The following is a 21,815-nucleotide window of genomic DNA, read 5'->3' as shown; positions in this document are numbered from 1 at the left end:
CTTCCTTTTTACCTAAGTTTTGACTCAGTGAGACAGTTTTATAATCAAAATCAAATTGGTAGCAAACATCTTTTTTTTCCCCCCTCAGTGTAAGACTTTTTTAAATCTCTCATTGAGTTTGCTTGAAATGATTTCAGATATTGACATACTTGCTTTCAGTAAACAAACAAAAATATGAATGTACTGTGACATACTTTGAAAATAAATATTAGTTGATATGAATTTGCAGTTACAGACATGTCTAATTTTAAATCCTAGTGTAATTTCATTGGAAGTATGAGAAAACAATGAACAATTTTTTATTATGAATTTTACATGATATGAATCTAAACCGAAAGTTTTACTAATATTTAATTTCTTAAATATAGTTTGTCCACTATAAATGAGGGAAAATATTCTTCTAGAAGCAAGAAGATAATTTTATTTATTTATTTGGCTGCATCAGGTCTTAGTTGCACCACACGGGATCCTTGTTGTGGCATGTGTGATGTTTCATTGCAGGACGCAGGCTTCTCTCTAGTTGTGGCATGTGGGCTCCAGAGCATGCAGGTTCAGTAGTTGTGGTGCACGGGCTCTCTAGTTGTGGCACATGGGTTCTAGAGTGCGCAGGCTCAGTAATTGCAGCGCGCAGGCTTAGTTACCCCACAGCACGTGGGATCGTAGTTCCCCCACCAGAGATTGAACCCACGTCCCCTGCACTGGAAGGCAGATTCTTAACCACTGGACCACCAGGGAAGTCCCCAAGAAGATAATTTTTTAAACTGCAAGGTTATTTTTTAAACAGGTACTATAAATAGCAAAATACACAAGGACAATTTCTCATAGAGCTTACAGCCTAGTTAGGGTGACAAACATTAATCGAAAAATCACACAAGTATATGATTACAAATTGTGATCAGTGCATGCAAAAAGCACATGGAGGGCTTCCCTGGTGGCACAGTGGTTGAGAATCTGCCTGCTAATGCGGGGGACACGGGTTCGAGCCCTGGTCTGGGAGGATCCCACATGCCGCGGAGCAACTAGGCCCATGAGCCACAACTACTGAGCCTGCGCGTCTGGAGCCTGTGCTCTGCAACAAGAGAGGCCGCAATAGTGAGAGGCCCATGCACCGCGATGAAGAGTGGCCCCTGCTTGCCACAACTAGAGGAAGCCCTCGCACAGAAACGAAGACCCAACACAGCAAAAATAAATAAATAAAAATTAATAAACTCCTACCCCCAACATCTTCTAAAAAAAAAAATAAAAGCACATGGAACTTTAATAGCACAGTGATAAGAGATGGGCTGTATTCTGGAAGTTGGAGGAGTCTTCCTTGAGGAAGTGAAATTTGAGTCAGTATCTGAAGGATGAGCAAGAGTTAACTCACTGAAGCAGAGATGAGAGAGGGAGGGAACAGAGCACTCTAGGAGCTGTAAGAAGCCAGTGTCACTGAAGATAGAGTAAGAGAGGTAAATCATGCAGGACTTTATAGGCCATGGTTAAGAATTTGTTCCTTATCCAAGAGCAAAGGGAAGACTTTAAAGAAATTTAAATAGAAGAGAAATATATCAGATTAGCATTTTTAAGGAAGCATCTGATGCCATTTGGAAAATAGCTTGGAGGGGATCTTAGAGTAGTGGCCTGGACTCCAGTAGGAATGCTACAAGGACCAGTCGTGAGGCTATAATGGTCCAAACCAGGACATTGATAGCTTGGACTCAGGTAATTGCAAGGAAGATGTAGAAAAATGGACAGATTGAAAAAATATCTAGGAGATAAAATCAGCAGGACTTTATAACATGGTGAATCTACGGGGTGAGGTAGAGAGAGGTATCGGGATGACTCCTAGGTTTCTGACTTGCCATAACTGGTTAGGAGGCTGTGCTATTTCCAGCGATAGAGAGTACTCTGAGAGGGGAACAGGTTGGGAGGGACGAAGTGTGATAAGGAGAAAGCTGGGAGCAAGGTAGACCATGAATTCACTTGGGGAAGATATAAAACGTCCAGAGGTATGAAGTGTAATGGTCTGGACCAAGCCTTTGAAGAGCTCCTACCTTTAGGGCCAGGAAGAGAAGGATGAGCAAGCAGAGCCCATCACAAACAGCATTATAATACATGACAAATACTCCAAATGTTCATGGGGATATTGTTAGTCTGATAAAAATTTGCCCTTTACATTTAACTTTTTCTCATTTATTATTACCTATAACTGATTATTGCTTAAATCTTGTTATTTTTAAAATATGATTATTCACTCTTCTTTATTTTTTCTTAATTTAAGGTGGTTTGTTGGAAGTGTTCTGATTATAAAGCTCAACTTGAGTATGATGGTGGTAAATTGAGCAAAGTTTGTAAAGACTGTTATCAGATAATAAGTGGATTCACAGACAGTGAAGAAAAGAAAAGAAAAGGAATTTTAGAGGTATGAAATATTAAATATTGGATATCTTTCAGATTTTTATACTAGAAACAGAATTTTTTTAACTCTGAAGAATACAAATAATATATTTTGTTATTTCTCTTAGTATTTAATAATTTGGACTATGATGAGCAAGATTTATATTTTTGTTCTATTGCTGACTCTTGCGGTCATGCTCAGTTGTACAGAAAGATGAGGGACAGTGCTATGTTAACCAATGTGCATTTGAGAGTAAATCCAGTCCTTCCTTGGCATCTGCGGGGGATTGGTTCCAGGACCCCTACAGATACCAAAATCCGCGGATGCTCAAGTCTCTTATATACAGTGGCGTGATACAGCCAGCTCTCCATATCCTTAGGTTCTACATCCACAGATATGGAGGGCTGATTGTGTATTGATTTTGTGAAGGTAGCTGTGGTCAAATATTAGAGTATTAATTGACATCTCTTCTAATGCCCAACTTACTACTATATTTTTTTTTTAAGAGGAAAGCTTTTCTCTCAGTTTCATCATATTGGCTTTGAAAATACTGTATGATATTATTAAAATTTAGATTAAAGTCTTATTACCTGAAAAACTCTTCCAACTTATTGCATTAAAAGAATCATTTAATGGCCAGTGACAGTAATCTGAGAACTACGTTGAAATATTACTGAAATGTCTCACAAGTAAGTTTGATTCATGTTTTAGATAAATTCAGACCTCCCAAACCTAGGAACTGTAATGCGACTAGTATCTGAAATAAGTTTTACACCCAAAGATATTAACAACATAAGTAATAAACTACATAATAAGGGCTTTTTGACAGAAAGTTCAAGATAGCCTGGAATTATGTGAAGAATAAACTCATGATCAAAACTCTTATGTATCAAAAAAAAACTCTTATGTATCTAAAATCATAGACAGACTTGGTTTATTAAGAATTTCTACAATTTATTTAAGAATCAATGAGTGTTTATTGAACCCTACACTGTATAAACATACAAAAAGTCATTTCTGTTAACTGAAGAAGGATCATAAACTTCAAGGTCCACTTGAGGTTAAAGTACAGGCCCACAAACTATAACTCTGCATTCTTCTAGGATATAGATGTTGCTTGTATGGCAGACCAGAGTGGACTTTCTCTGGCAGGGAAGGTGGAAAGACATGCTTCAGTAGCTTCCAGAAACACAGTCTCGAAAGACTGAACAGCAGCAATGGATGAGACTGGCATAGAATAATGAGTCAAATAACTTGTTTTAAGAAGTGCATTTCAGGCTGTATCTATGAAATAAAAATCTCTAGGTAGTTTTCTAGAAAAACCTGTACTTAGAGGAAAATTAATCAATTACTTTTTAGGTTAACACATTTAATCAAATGTATTTATAGTGTGAAGTCCGTAAGTAGAAGATAAGTGTGGATGTGTGCATATGCACACACACATACATATATATTTGAAACTTACTCATAACAACTAGTTTGTTATGTCCTCTAGACCAAGGATCAACAAATTTTTTCTGTAAAAGGGCAGAGAGAAACTATTTTAGTCTTTGCAAGCTGAAAGGCAAAACTGAAAATATTACTTCTAAAACAAGAGAGAAAACAAATTTTCTCAAATTTTTATTGACAAATTTAAAAGTAATAATTTAGTATAATTTTTGTAATATGGTAATAAGAAGTATGGAATTCCTTTGGGGGAGGGGAGATAACATTTCACTTAGTTGGAGTCCAAAGTTTTCGTATTCTAGATCATCAGATTGATTTTAAATGGTCATCTGTAAAAACTCTGCTTACCTCACAGGCCATATAAAAACAGGTGGTGGGCTAGCAGTCCATTGTTTGCCAGTCAATGCTTCTTAAACTATCTGTGATGAAGGGCCAGTTTTACTTTCTAAACCATCACAGCTCAGTATTTTTGTAAAATACACAATTATGTGCTTGGGTATCATCACAAGTCAGATTGCTATAAAAGTTTCTAAATGCTTACTCTTGCTTTCTGTGCTTATCTCGAACTGGTAGAAAAGCAGTTTGCAAACCAGCACTGTTCAGTGGATGACACTGGATTTGAGAGATAGAAAATAGATGCAAACCAGTTACTTTCCATGATATGTGTAATAGAAACCATCATTTAGTCAAAGGGTTTTGTTCCCTTTTTAGCCAGTGATTTACGTATTTGGAGACAAAGCAGAAAACCGTACATGGCTCCACAAAGAGTTATTGCAATTTAAAAAACTTTAAAATTATCTCAGGTATAGAACAAAGGTTGCTGGTAAGTATTTGCCTTTTTGCTATTGCATTCTTACATAGTGACGTTGGTATAGCATTGTGGCTAAGAGTTCAGACTCTGGGTCCAGACTCAAATCCGAGCACACCAATTCCTAAATCTTAGGAAAGCTATTTCATCTCTAAACCTCATAATAATGCAAGTAATAACTTTTTGGTGTTGGTGTGAGGATTAAATGATATAAGTAGTGAGCTAAGAAAAGTGCCTTCATAGTAAGCAGTCAATAAATGTTTAATTTTATTTAAATTACAGGTCTGGTAATACAGTTAAAATTGACTTAATTCATCATGGATCTAGATGAATGTTTAAATAATAATTGCAGATAACCTTCTCTAGACAATCCCAGGAGACATTTTATGTAAACACATTGTAATTTATGAATGTTACCTTAAGTTGAATTACCTCTCTATCTGGTTCATTTTGTGTTCATTCACTCTCTCTCACTGTTTCTTTCCATCGTATTTTCTAGATCGAATCTGCAGAAGTGTCTGGAAACAGTGTGGTGTGCAGTTTTCTTCAATATATGGAAAAGTCAAAACCTTGGCAGAAAGCTTGGTGTGTGATCCCCAAACAAGACCCTCTTGTGCTGTACATGTATGGTGCCCCCCAGGTATCTAAACTTCATCTTTCTGAAGGGACGGAGGGAGGCCAGTAGACACTGAACTTAAAATCCTTCCATTACTTCTCTGTAGAACAAGAGAATTCACACAGTTTCACTATTTTTCATTATAATTGAAAAATAATAAGTAACTAAAATTCAAGTTTATTTAGACTGATTCCTTCTATAGCCAATAATTTCTTCAGCTTGTGAATCATTTGCCCCCTTCTCTCATTCCTATTTAGTGGGTTTGAGAAAATGTGAGTTGAATTAGGAAAGGGCACGGGGAGAAGAGGTTGAATCAGAGGGAGAGGCAAGAAGAAGGAGCATTTTTAATGATGGGAAATATTAGTAAGCCTTTTTTTTTTCCCTGCATGGAGGGATACTTGAAAAAGAAAGGAATGTGAGAAGGTGAATTTAAATCAACCTTGGATTAACATTATCCAATAACAATTTTTTGAGACCTTATGTGAACGAATCTGAGATAAATATATGGGAACAGCAGACATGCACCAGGCACTATGGATCGTGTTGTGCTTAAAAAACCAACAACACTTAAATCAATTGTGCACTCACCTGGAAACATATAAAAATTTTCATGTACCTCTTGTGTTTTAGCCTATATCTACATTAAGTGCTAGTAAAACTTTATTTTAGAAATAGACTAAAAATGCTGAGATATGTGTGTGTGTGTATGTATGTATTTTTAATTGAAATATAGTTGATTTACAATATTGGGTAAGTTTCAGGTATACAGCACAGCTATTCAGATATATATATATATATTTCTTTTTTAGATTCTTTTCCCTTATAGGTTATTACATAATATCGAGTATAGTTCCCTGTGTTATACAGATCCTTGTTGGTTATCTATTTTATACATAGTAGTGTATATATGTTGATCCCAGCCTCCTAATTTATCCCTCCTCCCACCCCCTTTTCCCCTTCGGTAACCAAAGTTTGTTTTCTGTGTCTGTGAGTCTCTTTCTGTTTTGGAAATAAGTACATCTGTTGTCTTTTTTTTTTTCTTTTAGATTCCATATATATCATAAGCGATATCGCATGATATATGTCTTTTTTAAAATTTATTTATTTTATGATATATGTCTTTATATGGCTTACTTCACTTAGTATGATAATCTCTAGGTCCATCCATGTTGCTGCAAATGGCATTATTTCGTTCTTTTTTATGACTGAGTAATATTCAATTGTATGTATATATACCACATCTTCTTTATCCATTCATCTGTTGATGGACATTTAGGTTGCTTCCATGTCTTGGCTACTGTAAATAGTGCTGCAGTGAACATTGAGGTGCGTGTATCTTTTTGAATTGTGGTTTTCTCTGGATACATGCCCAGGAGTGGGATTGCTGGATCATATGGTAGCTCTGTTTTTAGAGCTGTTCTCCGTACTGTTTTCCATAGTGGCTGCACCAATTTACATTCCTACCAACAGTGTAGGTGGGTTCCTATTTCTCCATACTCTTTCCAGCATTTATTATTTGTAGACTTTTTGATGATGGCCATTCTGACCAGTGTGAGGTGATACCTCATTGTACTTTTGATTTGCATTTCTTTAATAATTAGCGATGTTGAGCATCTTTTCATGTGCCTTTTGGCCATCTGTATGTCTTCTTGAAGAAATGTCTGTTTAGGTCTTCTGCCCATTTTTTGATTGGGTTGTTTGGTTTTTTATTCTGTTTCATTGTTTTTCCTACATTCTTTTCCTGTCCATAAGTAAATTGATGCATGAATGAATGAAACAACAAATAGAACTGCATTTGATAATGAAATCATCATTAACATTTGCTGGTTTTGTACAGTAAGATGACTATTCTTCCCTTTTACACTGAATGAAGAACTGAATGGGCTCCCTCACAGGGAAAGAGGTGTGGGGTCAATGAACTCTAGCTGATTTAGGTGTCAGCACTCATTCATCAGTTCACTCAGGTGACGTTACGGGTGGCCTCATACACAAGCACTGTGCTAAAAGCACTGGATCCCCATCTCTCTCCATGGAGAGTTCACAGTGCGAGTCTGTGGAATGGTTGTAAGAAAGGGGGTTTAGTGGGCGCCGGATCACATCTCACCATGTTTTTTCTTTATGTACCATGCTTTTTTCTTAGGATGTCAGAGCCCAGGCCACTATTCCACTCCTGGGCTACATTGTGGATGATATGCTGAGGAGTGCAGACCTGCCACACAGTTTCAAACTGACCCAGTCCAAGTCTGTGCACAGCTTTGCTGCAGACAGTGAAGAACTGAAACAGAAGTGGCTGAAAATCATCCTTTTAGCTGTCACAGGTGAGACGCCAGATGGCCCTAGTAAGCATCCAGCCACTTTGGACGATCATCCTGAACCTAAGAGAAAATCAGAATGCTGAGTTCCAGGGCCTACTGCAGTATGGAGGGGGGTCTCAAGATTTACAGCTCAAAACATTCTCAGCTCTCCTTTTTCATCTCTTAGCACTTTATGTTGAAAAATACAGGCTCATAAATGCATCTTTGGGGGCACTATTTTCCTATGTTTATGTACTCTTACTGAAATTAATGTGTAGAGCCATTCTACCCATAAAGTTTGAAATAATGTGAAAAATAGAGCATTTTTTAATGAGCTATTCCTTGAATATGTACTTTTGTCTTGGAAAAAACTGGTATCAATTCTATCACTTCAGGTTAGAAAAGGCCACTTTCATTTAAGAAATCCTTTAATGTCTTCACTTACACATGTAGGATTTATAACAGTTTGAAAGATATACCTCCATGTTGCCAAAATAGATCCACGTTAAAAATAAAAAATACAGGGACAGTTTAGGCTATTAACTTATTTAATTTAGTTTATAAAGCTCAAGCTGCATAAATGATGTACATTCTTTTAAAACAAAAGAAAAAGAACAAATTGTTGGTATTCAAACTTTCAACTTATTAAGATACTTGTTTTTGTAGAAATACTTCTAAGAATAAAATATCTTAAGTATATAGCAATTATGTATATATAGTATTAAATACAAATATATATATATATATATACACACACACACACACATTATACATGCTTTTCTCTTCAACTTTAGGTTCATATTTGTCTCTAATTTATTTTTTAAATACACAGCATGTTTTATCTTGGAATTGACCAGTGTTCGAAACTTAAGAAATGTTTTTGGTGATTTATGTTTAACTGATTGACATCTAAGGGTCTTGATATTTTTATAATAAAAAGCTGTAATTTATGTGGCATGGGATATATTAGTGAATTCCAACAGTATTTTTAAAGTACTATTTTTCTTTGTTCTGTGCCTATTTAAAACAGTGCCTCTCTTTGAAGGTGCTAATAATACCTACTTAAATATAAGATGAGGGTTTAATTAATGCTTCAGTCTTGATTATTCTGAGATAAGTGCATTTTGGTCACTGGGATGGTCAAGTCATACAGGTTATTTTACCTTTTACAATCCTCTAATTGTTGCAGCAGTTAATATCAGCATGTACAAGATACCTGACCTTACACAGAACTGGGACATATGGAAGCTACATTTATTGTTATGTTTTTCTTTCCCATAAGACAGTTAATTGTGGTTAAATGAGGACTATATATAATTAACACTTAAGATAACTGTGTGGGCCTATTCGTTTGTCAGATATGAAACTAAATTCACATGGGATAACCTATGATTGAGGGGGATGGATAGGTAATTAAGAAAGTTTATCCTCAACTCTTTAAACCACCTCATTAAAGAAGAGTGGGGAAAAATACAATATAAAAAAGCAATATTTTAATGGCAGGTTTTTCTGGGGGGTACAAGATGATTGACGACAGTTTGAGCATTCTTTTCCCTTTTATCCTCTGGGGAATTTTAATAGACAAAATGTGATTCCTTGTCACAAAGGCTGCTTTTTATTATATTGTAATTGTGATTAAAATCTCACATTAAGTTGGCTATTTAAGTTCATCCTTTCCTCAAAATTAGATATCTCTCTCTTTTTTTGTTTTTCTCATTTACTCTGTCATTTTCCAAATATTGTCACTTTTTAATGCATCTGTCTGCTAGAAATCGACAAGAATGGCCCCACTATCCTCGGCCTTTGAGGATTACACCTTAAATGTAGATTAGCTTCACTCAGAATTTGAGATTGCCACACATCTATTCAGGCCCTGTTTTTTTTTAAGAAATATTTGAAGTATCTCTTTTCTTCCCCCCACACCCCTAAGGAGCAGATAAACTAATTATAGTGGGCATGATTAGGTTGCCTTCGTCTGTAAAAGGAACACCAGCCATGATCCATCAACATTAAACCAAATACTTAGAGCCAAAAAAAGATAAAGGTAGCTTCTTAGGCCCTATTAAATTAAGGACAAATTTTTAATTTTTTACATTGATTCTCTTTTCTAGTTGCCAACCATGTGTGTGTTTGTGTTCAGGGGTGGTTATTGAGGTTGAACTACGGCTCTAGGTGATGCTTTGGTTTTCTTAATCTCAAGAAAAGAGAAGCAATAAAAATGTAGAATGATTAACAGGAGAAGGTGACTTCTGTAAATGTGGATAGAAAAATGGAAATGTAAAAGCCAATTAGAAGATTTATGAGCCAGATTATTTTTGAAAACAATTTTGAACAACAAGAAGATTACACTTTCCCTACAAATAAGTTCTGCTGGAATGGAAGTAACATGAACACATTCAAGCTTTGGCTCAATAAATATCAAATGTTATTTAATTTAGATTATTTAAAGAATACTCATGTAAAGAGAATATTTATTATCATGCTCTTAACATTATCTTTAATTTGTTTTAAAAAATAGAAATATTAGTATTAGAAGAGAATTTCTGCTTGTCCAGTCACCATCTTCACATTCCACATGTTCTTTTGCCAAGCACAAAGAGAAGCAATGAAGCAGCCTTACCTGTTTCTTATTAAAGAATCATGAATGCTTTTACTTGGAGAAAGGCAAAGGAATACTCTTAGCCATTTAAAAACACTCAACCAAAAGACCTCAAAATGTGATTGTCTGGTTACAAGAATAATCTGTCTTTTGCTTTCTGAGACACCTGAGCAGTCATGACAAATTGAACCTAGAAAAATAATTGGTTGTTTTACTATTAAAACCAACATTCCATTCTGGTCTTATTCTTTATTTTCTCTAAATCATCTTTTTTTTAAAGTGCCCTTTCTCTAAACTTAACAAAATACTTCTTTGATAAAACTGCTATTTCTTATAAAACATTCCAGTTTTCTCAACATAAATTTTGCTTTATTGAAAGTCTACCAATGAAATGTAGTGCAGACTTATCTCCAGGTTTTAAGTGGGACCCAATAATGAAAAATGCCACCAGCCACTTTTGTAATAATGGTATCTATAATGCCATCATGTATGCAAGCAATAAAACTCTACAGGGTAGGTTTTACACTGAACTTTTAATGTGAATGTTCCTAGCCACAAGGGTATAGAAAATTAACTCCTAGGAGTGATACTGTGATTCAAATTGCTCAGTACAGGGAAAAGAACGTATGTGTGGCGGGGGGTGGGGTGGGGGAGGGACAACATTATTCCTTGGATTCAAGTAACCATCAAAATCCTTTTTATTTTACTTTAAAGTTTTTTAAAGACTTTTTTTTTTTGCAAAGGGTATGTATGGGTGGTTAAAACAGTTAAAGCACATCTGCACTACACATTTCATTTTCCATGAAGTTTGATGTAGCTTGGTGTACTTATACTCACTGGGTAAGCTACCCAAATTAAAACAACAACAACAACAGTTTTTTTAAATTACCACACTTTTTATTGTCTTTGTGGAAACAGGAAACAGATCTAAATTCCCCTATAAATTTTAGATCTCATTTCTGGTTATACTCAAAGCCTTAAGTTCTTATTCTGAGCATATGTAATAATGATTTTCCTGAGCTGGATATATCCTGAGGAAAAGACACCAACAGGAGCAAATAAACTTCTAGGGAACAAAGGTCTTTTTTTCTTTTTTTTTTTTTTCTTTTCCAGGTATCCTTGCTATAATGCACAGTAGAAAATACATTAAATCTTTCTACATCACATAATGTTCCTGTTAGCGGATCTAAGATTAATCACATGGTATTTATAAGCTAAAATTAATTCAAAAGGCAAGAATGTCGTAATGTCTTCATTCTTAACTTTTGTATTCTTCAAGAATATATTAATATAAAATCTGTGGCTAACCTGTTCTTATTCTTAGGACTATACTGGACATCTGTAGTGGATCATGTTACTTTTTCATTCTCATCCAATTTTAGTAAAATCAAATTGCTTTTTATTTTCATATTACTATCTACTATAGAGTCTCCAGATTTAGAAAATAGGAGTATGATATATAAAAGACCACTAGATATACTTTTAAAACCCTTTCTCTGACTTTATGCATACATGTATATATGTAAAAGCAATGTTGATTTCCAATTCTGTTTTTCCATAGGAACGAAATTTTTATAGAAAGTATTCTTTTTAACTTAAATATTTTAACATAAATTATATACATGGATTTTTAGTATAATTCATTCTTATGTATGCCCTGTAATCATGTTGTCATGAAAGGGTAACTTTGCTTTCTTTACTGATGTGGTAGAGAGGAATAAGATTAGGAACTGAAACAAGCAAGAACAGACAGAGAGGTGGACAGAAAGAGTCCCTTGGACTCCAAATCAGAGCAATATATGCTAAGATAAATGAAAAACACTTAAACTGCAGAGGGATATAAACTACAAGATGTAAATCTATGTAATTGCACACTGATGGGATCCATTACACCTGGGCCTTTCACCTTGCCCTCTAAATTATACCACTAGTATCTTGTCATTACTTTTTCTTTAGACCTAAAAAAAAGAAATAATTCTATTGGACTATTTTCTGCACTGTTTACTGACATAAAAAATCCCTCTAAAGTCAATCATGGTCTGTATTCTACTTTATGGACTGAACATTTGGCAGAAAATAGTGTCTTTTCTGTCTTTTGAGATGAAATAGCACATGGCTTCTACAAGATAGTTTTTAACTCATTGGGGGGTCACTGAGAGTTACATGATGTTTACCCCTTCCTAAAATTCATTATAGATTGAATTAGTGTGATTAGGTAGATTTAGTGAGAAATTAAATCAAGAAATATTGTAGCATATTTGAATAAGTGAATACCAAATACATAGAGTGATATATATATATATATATGTATATATATATATGGGTTTGGGAAGAGACATAATAGTCTATGGGGACCATTATGATAACAGAATTACATTATATATTACACATTATATGGATGTTGAAATGTATCGCTTGGGGAGGGGTGTCTCCCTTCATTAGCAATCATGTCTGTATATAAAACTTTGGAGGTTCTTGTTTGTTGTACCAAACTAGCATTTCATTTTATGAGTGACAATTGACTGATATTCTTGAATAAGTGTTATCTGGGTTTTTGAATTGTTGACTGATCAATTTGAAATGTATATTAGCAAAATTTTAGAATTAACTCAAATGTGAGAAAGTATACACAAAAAGTAATTTTTCTCTTCTAGCTATATGAATGTAAAATACTTGCAGATAGTGTATATATTGTGTAACATATGTATATTTGGTCATAAAGGCAGAGAATTGGAAACTGTAAAATTAAGCACTTTAATTCCTATTAAATATTAAATACTTGTATCTTGTAAATAAATACATCTTTAAATGAATTCGAAAGACTTAGCTGTTATTTGAGCTAGGATTATATATGTTCAGTTCACAATGATTTTGGTTGTCAGAAATTTTGGTTGATTCAGAAAAAAGTTACTCCTTAAGGTACTGATGTTCCTTTCCACCTCCAATCCCACCAAAACCTGTGTAAATATTTCAAGAATAATATTATTCAGCATTATTTCATAAGTAAAATATTTCCAGAGATAATCCTTTTTAGACATTTATTACCTTTTTCAGGCCTTGAAGAACTATTTATTGATACTTACAAGCAGTTGACATCAGCTGTTGCCTTTGGTCCATCGATATAACTTGTTTGCATCCACCTTACACCAGAATGGAAATTGTGGCGGAGAGAGCCAGTGTGGCCTATTTCAGAGCTTCTCAAACTTTAATATACATAGAAATCACCTGAAGATCTTACTCAAATGCAGATTCTGATTTAGCAAGGTCAGTGATGAGGCATTTGTTGTTAACAAGGTCTCTGGTGGTGGTGATGCTCCTCAAATCATTCTTGGAGTAGCAAGCTTATAGTGGAAGGGACTTAGTCATAGACAACTGGCTAGAAATCCCTGGCTCTGTCACTTACTGTTTGTCACTTCAGGCACGTACTCCTCCTTGAAAAGTTGTGGCCCTTAAATGAGATAATACTATAGTATATTGCCTGGCCCATAGGAGACATTCAGTAAGTGATTGTTAGTATTATTAATAGAGATCATTTAGTTAACAGGCAAGTTTGCCACCCTGACTATACATTAGAATCACCTGGGGAGTAGTTAAACCAAGCCATGCTCCGGCCTCACCCTCAGAAATTCTATTTGTGGGGGTTGGGCTGTGGGCATGAGTATTTTCAAAAATTCCCCAGGTGATCCTGATGGGAAACCTCACTTGAGAAACTGATTGCATATTTACTCAGTGCTTGGTCCTATGTTAAGCATTCTATAAACACATTATCCCACGTAAGCCTCACAACAGCACTCTTAACATTTTCATATAAGTAAGCAGGTTTAGAGAGGTTAAGTAATTTGTCACTCAGCTCTTGATGTCCTCTCTTCCTCCCTTAACCCTCCCTTACAGTTCAGTCATTACAGTCACTCCTTTGCATTCAGTTCACTCTCTAGCTTTGTCTTACTTGTTTGGCAAAACCAAAACCTGGTTGACTCAACTCTGTCTTCTCCATGCCTACAGCCATGCAGCTGAACAAAATGAACAGCTATACTGATTGGTCTCATTTTAAATTCATTACTAGATTACCATTTCACACCTCCTTTCTCCTCAAACCTCCAACACCTTCTCCCTCATCCTCCACCCAGCTGATGACCTTCTTCCCTACTTTACTCAGAAAATTAAATTGTCAGGGAACTTCCACAGCCTCCCACAACCGAATCTACCCATCTACCAGCACAGGTTCCACGTAGTCTATCTTCCTGCCCATCCATGTTCTTGCTTAAATCTGGTCTCTACTTGAGTGCCATATCCTACCCCCACGCACCTTCTCAAGGATGCTGCTCCGGCCATTATCCTTTTCTTATACGATATCAGTTTTCCCTCTTAACTGAATATGCCTATCAGCAAACACATCTGTTATAATTTTTCCCAACCTAAATCTCTTCACTTCACTTCCCCTGCCAGCTGCCATATTCCCCTCCCTTTTGGAGCAATAGTTGAATTTTCTATATCTGTTTCCAATTCCTCTCTTCCCATCCTTTCCTGAATGTACTCCAGTCAGGCCGAACAACCGATCTTTCCCCATAAAACCTACTCTATCCATAATTTTCTCCATCTCAGTTAATTGCAGCTCTGCTTTTCAAGTTGCTTAGGCCAAAAGCTTTCATCTTTGACTCCTCTTTTTCTGAGACTACACAGCCAGTACATCAGGAATTTATATTAGCTCACCTTCAAAATATACCTAGACTCAGATTCTCTTTCACCAGTTCCACCGCTATCTACCATTCTGGCCTAAACCATCATCATCTCTTGCTACATTATTTCAGTAGCTTTCTAATTAGTCTCAAGTCTTCCAGTCCTCCCTCCACCCTTCCATTGTTAAATAGGCAGTCAGGGAGTCTGTTAAAACACAAATCAAATTATGTTGCTTCGGGCTTCTTTGGTGGCGCAGTGGTTGAGAGTCCGCCTGTCGATGCAGGGGACACGGCTTCGTGCCCCGGTCAGGAAGGATCCCGCATGCCGCGGAGCGGCTGGGCCCGTGAGCCATGGCCGCTGAGCCTGCGCGTCCGGAGCCTGTGCTCCGCAACCGGAGAGGCCACAACAGTGAGAGGCCCGCGTACCGCCAAAAAAAAAAAAAAAAAAAAAATTATGTTGCTTCTTTACCCCAATCCCTCCAGGGGCTCCCATTTCACTCAGAATAAAAGCCAAAGTCCTTTGCCCTCACATGGTTCTATGTCTCTGCCACCCCCCACTCTCCTACCCCGTACCATACATTTTGCTTTTACTGAAGCAAGCCAAGTACACTTCAGCCTTACATCACAGACACTGTTCTTTCTTCCTGCAGTGCTCCTTCCCCAGATGTCTGCATAATGAACAGCTTTTGCAAGTTAAAGCCTGCTCGGATCTCACCACCACCTCATTTAACTGCCTCTGCTGCAACAGCACCCCATGCTGCCCTAATCTGATCTGTTTTTTTCCCGTAGCTCTTAACATCTTGTTATGAATTAGATAATTAGCTGTTTATTTTTTATTGTCTGTCTACACCTGCTAGAACATAAGCTCCATAAAGGTAAGGATTTTTATGTTTTGACCACTGATGTCCCCAATCCGCAGTACTTGGGGTTGCTTGGCACATTGTAGGCACTCAGTAAATACTTACGTGGTGGGACTTCCCAGGCAGTCCAGTGGTTAAGACTCTGCTCTCCCACTGCAGGGGGCACGGGTTCCATCCCTGGTCGGGGAACTAAGATCCTGCATGCTGCACAAAAGCTAGGTTATATAAAATTACAAAAATGAACAGAACTGTTCTTCCAAAACATCAAATTGTTATGGGTATAGACCTTTGGAATAGAGGCTGAGAGGAAAAGAAATCAACATTTTATATAGCTAAATTGTTTTAATAACAAAGCTAGATTCCTGATAGCGTTTAAAACATAGTCAAGGACTTCAAAATACAATGGTGAAAATCTTAGTTAACCTTCGCATGACGGATTCTTGCTTTTTAAATAATGTCTCAGCCCACTCTCACCACCACTACCACCACCACACCTGGTCTGTGAGGCAATTAGAGGCAGCTGGTTACTGTTCCAGAGGAGCCAGAGGTGATGAAAGATACATGTCCTGAGGAAGTGGGGCTGGCAGAGTGGACCTGACACAGGGTTTGGATAATGAGCTCCCAGTCTGGAGTCACTCTTTTATAGAGGAAATGATTCATGTGTTGTTTTGGTCTTGTATTTAAGTAAAAACAAATCCAGGTTGCTTTGTCTTAATAAAGGAAACTCTGCTTTTATACAGTGAGATTGGACCATGTAGTCCATTATGGTGTTTTCACAAGAAAAATTATTTTTAGATCACTTACATATATGGTTATCATACACTGAACAAAATTAAGTATATTGTTTCTATATAGAATCATGTCCAAAGGTGGAAGAAACATACCTCATCCTAAAGATCATCTTGTAGTTTTTCAATATCTTTTCCATCAGTTTGTGTATATGTATGTCTGTGTGTGTGCTTCGGGAGTGGAAGGCAGGCAGGCACAGACTACAGGGAGAATGAACCAAAGGCTCCAGGCTCACAGTTGTAAATACAGGAGAAGGAACGCTCAATAAAGAAAAAATATTTGCTAAAAAATCTTGATACTTTTCTGAGTATACCTTTTTTGTTGAGTTTTGACTTTTGAGCCATCTTAGTGTTTTATATACACAAACACACATAATAAAAAATGAAAAAATCTGAAATGGGGCTTCCCTGGTGGCGCAGTGGTTGACAGTCCGCCTGCCGATGCAGGGTACACGGGTTCGTGCCCCGGTCCGGGAAGATCCCACATGCCGCGGAACGGCTGGGCCCATGAGCCATGGCCGCTGAGCCTGCGCATCCAGAGCCTGTGCTCCGCAACGGGAGAGGCCACAGCAGTGGGAGGCCCGCGTACTGCAAAAAAAAAAGAAAAAAGAAAAAAAAATCTGAAATGGAATATAAATACAAATGAACATATGTCAAATAATAGCAAATGAATAACATAACCACTCTGAAGATAAAAATTAGAACTAATACACACTTTTGAACACAGTATGTTGACTATACATGCTTAAACTAAAGGCAAATCGAATTATAAATACTGAATTCTAGGTCATTGGTTTGTTTTACCCAGTGGTATGACTTAGCATTTCTAACATTACTTTTACTGAGTTCAACTGAGCAAATAATAGGTTGAGCATAATGGGAGCCAAATTTCTCAGTGTCAGAGAAGGCAGTTTCAATATGGAAAAGGAGGAACGTGATACTAAATTCTGTGTTGTTGGACTAGAATTACAGGTATCAGTATGAACACATGATTTTATAAAGTTAGCTAACTGGGTATAGATAGTTATAATACATTTATAGACATATGTGTATGTGTGTGTGTTTGTGTGTGTACACGAGCATATATTTCCTAGCTGACTGCTGTGAGGGTCTAGAAGCAATAACAACCCTGTAGCAATGAGCATACCTATGTTGGTTTCTAAATACCATTTCCACTAAAAGGAACCAGAACTCCCTGAAAAACTAGCTGATTCTAGAGCTAGAGCAGAGAAAACTGAATTTTCTCTGCTCTAGCTCTAGAATGCCAGAAAGTGAAAAAGTACCCAAAGAATGATGGGGACATGTCAAAAGACCCAGGAGTCAGCTTGAAGAGGCTCCAGCTGGCAAAATCTGGGACAGTTGAACATGTCATTGAAGTGGGAGGGGGAAGGGGAAGGAACGATGGTAATTGATTAAAATCCATTGAATAAAATAGGAACACATGGATTCAAACTGATAATGAATGAATGAATGAGGAAAAATGTAAAACTCTTCCCTGGAATTTCCTGGCAGTCCAGTGGTTAGGACTCCGTGCTTCCACTGCAGAGGCCATGGCTTCGATCCCAGGTTGGGGAACTGAGATCCCACATGCGGCATGGGGTGGCCAAAAATCAGTCAATCAGTCAATCAACAAGTAAATAAAAATGTAAAAAGAAAAACTCTTCCCTATAATAGAATGCAAACAAGTAAATGTAGAAGGAATAAGAAAGTTAAAAAAATAGCATTTGACAAAACATTGTAATAATTCAGGTAAGAATCATCAATGGATACTATAACTAACGGGTAAAAAATTCTTGAAGACAAGTATATCTACATAGTCTCAAAGTTGTACCCACAAAATTCTTATTAATTACAGAAGGGAAAAAAAATAACTTTACAATGGAAAAACTTGGTGGACAGCACCTTAACCAAGTTAATATCATCAGTAAGGACAAACTGGTATCATGGGCCTCTTGATCTGAAGCACTAAGGACACAGCATCGCTTCTGTGGTAATCCTGCCAAAAGTGAAGAACCTCAACCTAATCATAAGGAAATAACAGACAAACCCAAACTGAGAAATATTCTTCGGAATACTTGGTCTATATTCTTCAAAAATGTTAAGGTCATGAAATACAAAGACAGACTGAGGAACTTTTCCAGAATAAATGACTAAAGAGACATTACAGCTAAATGCAATGTGTATGTAATCCTGGATCGAACCTAGGCCAGAATATTTTTTTCTACTATAAAGTTTTTATTGAGGCCATTGGTGAGAAATTAATAACATCTGGATTAGATCATCACATTATATCTGTTAATTTTCTTGTTTCAGCAAGTTGCAATGTAGTTATGTAAGAGAATATCCTTGTTCTTGAAAATATTCAAGTATTTCAGGGTAAAAATGCATCATGTCTGCAATTTACTGTCAAATGGTTCAGAGATGAAAGAGGGAGAGAGAATAATTAAGCTAATGAAGTAAAATGTTAATAGAGAAACTAGACAAGGGTAAACTAGAGTTTTTGTAATATATTTCTAACTTCTGTTTAGGTCTACATGTACATCTGTGCTCCCAATGAAATGGGCACTGGTTCCATCCCTGGTTGGGGAACTAAGATTCCCGCATGCCGCTCAGCGTGGCCGAGAAAAACAAAACAAACAAAACCCACAAAACATGTACAGGTATTTCAAATAAAATTTTTTAATGTTTCTATGGAGTTTAACCCAGCTATTTTCCTGAGATGTTTTGTAAGCCAATTGCAACTTTCCTTTACTTCATCTCTCTTCATACAAATAAAAATTATTTCATAAAAATATATAAAGAAAAGCAACTTAAATTGTCCCAGGAAAAAACAATAGTATAAAGAGATAGTTTGTCTTGAGTCATTCACTCATTCAACATTTAAATATTGAGTGTTGCTCTTTTCCGGTTATCGTGGCACAAGGCACCATGAGCAGCAAAGTCTCCCACGACACCCTCTACGAGGCGTGCTGGAAGTCCTGTATGGGAACCAGTGCAAGGGCCGGAAGGTTTTGGAGCCAGTGGCCCTTCAAATCAGCCTGAAGAACTGTGACTCTCAGTAAGAGGAACGCTTCTCAGGCACTGTCAGGCTTAAGTCCACTCCCTGCCCCAAGTTCTCCGTATGTGTTCTGCAGGACCAGCAGTATTGTGATGAGGCCAAGGCTGTGGATATCCCCCGCATGGACATCAAGGTGCTGAAGAAACTCAACAAGTATAAGAAACTGGTCAAGAAGCTGGCCAAGAAGTACGATGCCTCTTTGGCTTCAGAGTCTCTGATCGAGCAGATCCCACGAATACTGGGCCCAGGCCTGAATAAGGCTGGCAAGTTCCTTTCCTTGCTGACCCACAATGAGAACATGGTGGTCAAAGTTGATGAAGTCCATGATCAAGCTCCAGATGAAGGAGGTGCTGTGTCTGGCAGTGGCTGTTGGCCACGTGAAGATAACATATGAGCTTGTGTACAGCATCCACTTAGTTGTCAACTTCCTGGTGTCGTTGCTCAAGAAAAATTTGGCGGAACATCCAGGCTTTGTACATTAAGAGCACCATGGGCAAGCCCCAGTGCCTTTACTAAGGACCAGCTTAATATGCCATACTCCCACCATTAAAATAAATAAATAAATAAATATTGAGTGTTTCCTATATGCTGGTTGCTTATTGTATCAATATTTAAGGTCTACGATTACTTTGAATATACTGACAGTAGGTTTCTTTCTTTTTTTGAAAATTGTAAAGCACTACAGCATTTATTTATTTATAACATCTTTATTGGAGTATAATTGCTTTACAATGTTGTGTTAGTTTCTGTTGTATAACAAAGTGAATCAGCTATACGTATACATATATCCCCATATCCCCTCCCTCATATGTCTCCCTCCCACCCTCTCTATCCCACCCCTCAAGGTAGTCACAAAGCACGGAGCTGATCTCCCTGTGCTATGAGGCTGCTTCCCACTAGCTATGTCAATGCCACCATCTCACTTCGTCCCAGGTTTTATTCCTGTCCTGCCCCTAGGTTCTTTAGAACCGTTTTTTTTTTTTTTTTTTTTTTAGATTCCATATATATGTGTTAGCATACAGTATTTGTTTTTCTCTTTCTTACTTACTTCAGTCTGTATGACAGACTCTAGGCCCATCCACCTCACTACAAATAACTCAATTTTGTTTCTTTTTATGGCTGAGTAATATTCCATTGTATGTATGTGCCACATCTTCTTTATCCATTCATCTGTGGATGGACACATAGGTTGCTTCCATGTCCTGGCTATTGTAAATAGAGCTGCAGTGAACATTGTGGTATATGTCTCTTTTTGAATTATGGTTTTCGCGGGGTATATGCCCAGTAGTGGGATTGCTGGGTCGTATGGTAGTTCTATTTTTAGTTTTTTAAGGAACCTCCATACTGTTCTCCATAGTGGCTATATCAATTTACATTCCCACCAATAGTGCGAGACGGTTTCCTCTTCTCCACACCCTCTCCAGCATTTATTGTTTGTAGATTTTTTGATGACAACCATTCTGACTGGTGTGAGGTGATACCTCATTGTAGTTTTTTTTTTTTTTTTTTTTTTTTTTTTTTGCGGTATGCGGGCCTCTCACTGTTGTGGCCTCTCCCGTTGCGGAGCACAGGCTCCAGACGCGCAGGCTCAGCGGCCATGGCTCACGGGCCCTGCCGCTCCGCGGCATGTGGGATCTTCCCGGACCAGGGCACGAACCCGTGTCCCCTGCATCGGCAGGCGGACTCTCAACCACTGCGCCACCAGGGAAGCCCTTCATTGTAGTTTTGATTTGCATTTCTCTAACGATTAGTGATGTTGAACATCCTTTCATGTGTTTGTTGGCAGTCTGTATATCTTCTTTGGAGAAATGTCTATTTAGGTCTTTTTCCCATTTTTGGATTGGGTTTTTTGTTCTTTTGACATTGAACTGCATGAGCTTCTTGTGTATTTTGGAGATTAATCCTTTGTCAGTTGCTTCATTTATTTTCTCCCATTCTGAGGGTTGTCTTTTTGTCTTGTTTATGGTTTCCTTTGCTGTGCAAAAGCTTTTAAGTTTCATAAGGTCCCATTTGTTTATTTTTGTTTTTATTTCCATTTCTCTAGGAGGTGGGTCATAAAGGATCTTGCTGTGATTTATGTCACAGAGTGTTTTGCCTATGTTTTCCTCTAAGAGTTTTATAGTGTCTGGCCTTTCATTTAGGTCTTTAATCCATTTTGATTTTATTTTTGTGTATGGTGTTAGGGAGTGTTCTAATTTCATTCTGTTACATGTAGCTGTCCAGTTTTCCCAGCACCACTTATTGAAGAGGCTGTCTTTTCTCCATTGTATATTTTTGCCTCCTTTATCAAAGA

At 37.1% G+C, this 21,815-nt stretch overlaps 1 protein-coding gene and 1 pseudogene across 8 annotated transcripts in view; both read left to right on the top strand.

Moving 5' to 3' along the window:
* FGD4 (FYVE, RhoGEF and PH domain containing 4) overlaps positions 1-9,199 on the top strand; it is a 197,019-nt gene extending 187,820 nt beyond the window's left edge. For all 8 annotated transcript variants that reach the window (XM_060306019.2, XM_060306013.2, XM_060306017.2 and 5 more), the window contains 3 exons: positions 2,261-2,401; positions 5,131-5,271; positions 7,388-9,199. In XM_060306019.2, coding sequence (XP_060162002.1) covers positions 2,261-2,401; positions 5,131-5,271; positions 7,388-7,645 — 540 coding nt within the window. In that variant the 3' untranslated portion in view covers positions 7,646-9,199. The remainder of the gene's footprint in view (positions 1-2,260; positions 2,402-5,130; positions 5,272-7,387) is intronic.
* Positions 9,200-19,392: 10,193 nt separating this feature from the next.
* On the top strand, positions 19,393-20,038 carry LOC115839111 (large ribosomal subunit protein uL1 pseudogene; annotated as a pseudogene).
* Positions 20,039-21,815: the final 1,777 nt, after the last annotated feature.

The sequence above is a fragment of the Globicephala melas genome, chromosome 10, assembly GCF_963455315.2.
Source record: "Globicephala melas chromosome 10, mGloMel1.2, whole genome shotgun sequence".
NCBI lineage: Eukaryota > Metazoa > Chordata > Mammalia > Artiodactyla > Delphinidae > Globicephala > Globicephala melas.
This window is presented reverse-complemented; position numbering and strand designations above follow the sequence as displayed.